Source organism: Echinops telfairi, unplaced genomic scaffold (assembly GCF_000313985.2).
Source record: "Echinops telfairi isolate 266 unplaced genomic scaffold, ASM31398v2 ScPeMD7_70;HRSCAF=299, whole genome shotgun sequence".
In the NCBI taxonomy this organism is placed as follows: domain Eukaryota; kingdom Metazoa; phylum Chordata; class Mammalia; order Afrosoricida; family Tenrecidae; genus Echinops; species Echinops telfairi.
This window is the reverse complement of record NW_022103968.1, coordinates 65,439,412-65,445,033: the sequence shown is the minus strand read 5'-3', so window position 1 is coordinate 65,445,033 and position 5,622 is coordinate 65,439,412. Positions and strand designations below refer to the sequence as shown.

The 5,622-nt window shown below is 39.0% G+C and overlaps 1 protein-coding gene across 1 annotated transcript in view; it reads right to left on the bottom strand.

The window, feature by feature from the left end:
* The window catches only part of FAM149B1 (family with sequence similarity 149 member B1), a 44,724-nt gene that overhangs the window by 27,009 nt on the left and 12,093 nt on the right, over positions 1-5,622 (bottom strand). Inside the window, exon 3 of the mRNA XM_045291695.1 lies at positions 5,250-5,379. Within this exon, the coding sequence (XP_045147630.1) occupies positions 5,250-5,379 (130 nt within the window). The remainder of the gene's footprint in view (positions 1-5,249; positions 5,380-5,622) is intronic.

The following is a 5,622-nucleotide window of genomic DNA, read 5'->3' as shown; positions in this document are numbered from 1 at the left end:
AATGTACAATCTATCAGGGGGTTATGAGGGTGGGGGTGGAAATAAGAGCTGATACCAAGGGCTCAATAGAAAGTAAATGTCTAGAAAAGAATGAGGGCAACATATGTACAAACATGCCTGATTCAATTGATGTAAGAATTGTGATAATATGAGTTGTATGAGCCCCTAACAAAATGATTTTTTTTAAAAAAGAATCTTTATATAGAGAATTCTTTTCTTGTGCTATCTTTACCTGACTCAGCTATCAGGCTCATACTGAATTCATAGAATGGACTGGGAGGTGTTTCTCCTCCATTTCCTGATTTTTCAAAAGATTATATATTCTTTAAATATTTGTTTAAAAAATTAATCAATCAATATTTGAACTTACTAGTGATCTGTATTAGTTTCTAAGGGTGAAATTTTTAGTGTACTACAACAAATTTATGTTCTCACAGTTCTAGTGGCTAACAGTGTGAGATCAGTGTCAGCAGACCACTGACTCTGGAGGCCCTGAGAGAGAGTGATTCTGCATCTTGCAGGTTCCGGTAGCTCTTTGACACCTCCTGACTTGTGGCTAAATTGCGCTGGTCTCTGTGATGCAGCTACCAGTCAGGAACTGTCAACCATGTGTGTCTTTATATTTAGGCTGAATCCCTTCCAAAAAGAATAGTTGGGACTTGTCTTAATAGAACTCTGACAAACTCTGCTTTTTTAGTATAAGATTGAATTATAATCTAGCATCTTGATAGTTCTCCATTTGTCCCTCCTGGGTTTTTGCTCCTCTCTTGCTCCTTTCCCACCTTATTTTGAGTTAATCAAATGTTTGTTAGTGTTCCATTTTATTTTCAATAATGGCAACTGAGTTGTTCTTAATTTTTCAGTGTCTGCTGAAAAATTAGCTGCTCTGCAGCCAATAATATGTATCTTTAACCTATCAAAGTCTAGTCAATATAGGACCACTTCACACCTCTTCCTTCACCTGCTCCTTTACAAATGGAATAGCCTTGTAACAATTGTCTACAGCTACGATAATTTTGAGCTGTTGTCGTCTAATCTTTTAGTACTGTATATATTGCTATAGTCAGCCCTTAAGGAAATGACAGTAAAAATGTACACTTGCACATTTATACTCTTATTTACTTATTTATAATTTCTAGTGCTCCTCCCTCCCCCTGCCTCGTAGATTACAATTACCTTAAATTCTGGTCTCTGTATCGTCAGCACAGTGAGACCAATTGTTCTCCTTGGACTCTCTAGAGCACAAGTCTATAGTCAAGAAATTGTCTCCAGGCAAAAGAGCCAGGCCAAATAAGGGCTCACGATGCAAGTTTTCTTTCTCTCAGGGATTGCGGACATGCTAAACTAATACCCGAGGGAGTTACCAGCATGGGGTTTTAAAGCCAGAAGAGAATAAGGGGAGACACGTGTGAGAGTGACTTGCCTAAGACATTGGAATACAAGCAAGGTACGATGTAGGATGGTGGCCTGGCCTGTGGTGGGTGCCCAGGAGGGGTAAGGAATGAGTCTCTGGTTTTGTGACCATGAGCGGTATGGGAAGGGTGCTGCAGTTATGTTGTCAGTGTAACAAACTACTCCAAAACTCGATGGCTAAAAACAGCAATTAATACTCATTTATGAACTCTCAAGGTTCATACGTATCAGGAATTTATATAGATCACAGAAAAATGACTTATCTCTGCTCCATAATGGCTGGTCCTTCAGTTGAAAGCTAGGAGCTGAAATCATTACAATGCTCATTCACTAACAAGTCTGGCAGTTGGGAGCTTGAATGTCTCTCCATATAGAACTTTCCAGGTGGTCTAGAAAGAGCACCGTGGCCAGAGTGGGTTATGCTCTGGGCTGTTAACTAAAAGGTCAGCAGCTTGAACCGACCAGCTGCTCCACAAACGAACAACGAAGCTTTTTGCTCCCGTGAAGATTTCCAGCTTTGGAAACCCAAATGGGCAGTTCGAGTCTGTCCAAGAGTCGCTGTGAATCAGAATTGACTCGGTGACAGTAGGTCTATGGTCTAGAGGGGAGCTGGTTCTAAAGCGAGTACAGAGACAGACAGAAATAAAAGTTGTATTGCCTTTCAAGACCAAGCCACCGAAGTCATGCAGTATCTTTTTCACTATATTCTATTAACTTAGAGTAGAGGCAGTTTAAGGCCCATCCAGGTTCACAGGGAAAAACCAGACCCTACCTTTCAACAAGAGCATCACCATCTTGTCAGAAAAGCATGCAGCATGGCATAGATATGCAAATGTTTTTTTGTGAAAAGAAAGCGCGCCATAGTGGATGCTGTACAGTGGAAGAGAGTGAGTGAGATGGGGAGGACTTACACCTGGGAGGGCAGACAGGCAGCTTGCGATGGTGGAGTCCAAAGGAGGCAGCGGCAAGGTGAGGAAAGTTCTCATAGGGGAGTTATGTCTGCATGAAGCTTTCTTGTTTGAGTAGGATGAGGAAAGTATTCAATGAGCGCTGTGGAAGGCAGTGGCCAGTGTTCAGCATTTAAGCCTCACGGGAATAAGAGAAGGACACTTGCAGAGGGGAGGGGACAGGGCAATAGTGGTAGATCGGTTACATTCAGGAAGATTAATCAAATAAGTCAATCTATTAAGAATAGTGGGAACCAGTTTTCTTTCCTTCAGAGTAATTAGTTACAAATATAAAATAGGATAAAATTAGAGCCAATTTTGTCATGTCAGCTTAGAATATAAGGAATGCATATAGAAAGGGGCTTCCAAAAGTTTGTGGAAATGGAAATAGAAGATAATAGAACTTTTCTGAGGTTTTTGAAGCCCCTCTCATATTCCCTAGTTCTCTCTACTATCATGGGGACCACTGGCACCAAAATAACAATAATAAGCCATGTAAATCTGGCTTCTTTCTTTCTTTATTTAATTTTCGGGATAAATCTGGTTTTTATTCTCCACTAAAAGAAACCAGATGAAAATAATGATCTGAAAAGTAAGTGCCTACCTAGTTTACAATAAAGAGCTAGAGAGAGACACCAGAACACACTGAAGATGGCGGGTCCCATGACTGGTCCTGAGGCAGGGAAAGACAAAATAGGCCTGACATATCTTTGTGACAGAAAGTAAGAAAGCATTTAAAAACAGATAAAAACATGTCGAAATGACATAGAAGCCAGCTTGAAAGGGCGCTTACTGGCCAACTGTGGGATAACTTAAGCATCAAAATAAATAATGATAATGGTGGATTATAATCTAATGAATAAAATAGGAATCTATGTTAATAAAGTAGGAGTCCACCCTGATACAAATAAATGAAAAATCTGATGAGAAACCAGATAATCAAAGAACTTCTCCCACAAAATGTTTTATTTCTCTTTCAAAATGTTTTAATTATAAAGGAAAACAATAATTAAGGTAGAAGACCATCAAGAGATCAAAATATGATTGCATTAGGTAAAATGCAAAATATGATTTGCTGCACAAGATCTCTTTAACATATTGAAAAGCAAAGATATTACCTTAAGGACCAAACTAAGGTGCGCCTGACCCAAGCCCTGGTATTTTCCATCGCCTCATCTGCACGTGAAAGCTGGACACTGAACGAAGAAGACTGAAGAAGAATGATGTATTTCAATTAGGGTGCTGGAGAAAAACATTCAAGGTGCCATGGACTGCTTAAAGGACAAACCGATCTGTCCTAGAAGTATGGCCAGAGTGCTCCCTAGAGGCAAGGATGGTGACACTTCATCTTATGTACTTCGGACATATTGTCAGGAGAGACATCTTGTTTGGTAGAGTGGAGAGACAGTGAAAAACAGAAAAGCCCTCGAGGAGATGGACTGACTCCATGGCTGCAACAACGGGCTCAGGCATAGAAACGTGGTGCGGGGCCAGGTAACACTTTGTTCTGTTGTGCACACAAGGTCGCTATGAGTCCAATTTGACTCACTGCCACCTAACAACAGCAACGGGGGCAAGCACCACCTCAAATAAGGGACAAAAGGATATCATCAATGATGGGCCAGATCAAGATCAATGAATGAATGTAATCAGAAAAATAAGCACATCTCTGCGCCACCACAGATCTAAGAACTGCTTCAGATCACAAAAGACTTAACGAATTACATGATGTAAACTGAAGTTTTGTGGTAAAAGGCATTATTGAGACAACTGCTGAAACCTGAATGGGATCTGAGGATTAGATGGTAGTAATCTGTCGGTTTTACTTTCCTGATGTTGGGGTTTACATTCTAGTTATGTAGGAGAACATGCTTGTTTGTGGAAAATACTAAAATATTTGGTAAAGGAGTATCATGTTGAGAACTAATTCTCAAGTGGTAAGGGAAAAGCAGACACTTTTATTTGAGTGCAACTTTTCTGTAAACTTGAGACTGTTTCAATTTGTAAAAATCGGCTCAATTTTAGCAAACTCCAACTTAAAATCCAAACTGGAATTTCATTAACTATAGATACAACCTTAAAAACAAAATACTACATTTCAAATCAAAGCAATTATATATTCTGACAGAGATGTGACTGTACCTACAATTAAATGTTTATTTAATACAAGGAAAAGATCAGCAACATACACAGACCAACAACAAATTTTGAGGAGAAAAACAAACAAACAATCATGGCGATATATGTCAAAATAAATCATCCTCATAAAGCTAACTACAGAGGTATCTTATAACCCAGTGATCTAACTCCTAGATATAGACATAAGATAAATGAAAATATATGCCCACAGAAAAATTACAAGCAAATGTTCATAGCAGCATTATTCATAATAGTAAACAAGTGGTAGCAATCCAAATGTTCATCAACGGATGAAATAATAAACAAAATATAGTATATTCATACGATGGACTATAAAATGAAGTAAGTACTGACATGTTCTACACCATGTATGCACCTTGAAAACATTACAGTAAGTGAGAGAAGCCAAGCACATTCTAAACAAGAGGAAAGATCTTGGTGGAAAGGCTAAGATTTGTAGGCTGGGCATAGCAAAAGCAGTAGCTCCAAAACCCAGATCCCGAGCTTCAGATCAAGCACTGCCATCTCTAAGGCTCAATGGCTATATCCATCGAAGAAAACAAAAACTAAAAGAAGGTGAGGACAGATGTTTCTTTACAATTATTTTAAGTAGTAGTACATTTAAATATCAAAATGTTTAAATAACAATGTGAAAGAGTAAAGGACTGAAATATCCTTGCAAAACTGGCAAATCCTAACACCCAGCATGTTCTCCCAAGCACTCCATCAAATTGATCACATACAACTCACACCATATCCCCAGGAGAAGTCCGAGCTGCCTTCAGTCGAGAAGCCTGTTCCTGTGTAACTTGGAAAAGCAGACCTTGAATTCCCAGTGTCAGCTGAGGTTAAAGGTGATTCTTGTGTGATGTCAGATTCACTGAACACATAATTGGAAGCAGAAAAACAAAACAGAAAAATCCTTATTTTCTCAAATTTCTACAAAATTTATCAAGTAATACGTGCATATACTAATACAGCCATAGAAGCAATAATAAAGAACTTGATTACCTTCAAGCCTTTAAGACCCCAGATGCTATACTTTTTGATAGCCGGGCACTTTTTGATAGCTTTCGTTGCCACATTTGCTTATGCACACATTTGTCTTCAGTGATCCCTTCGA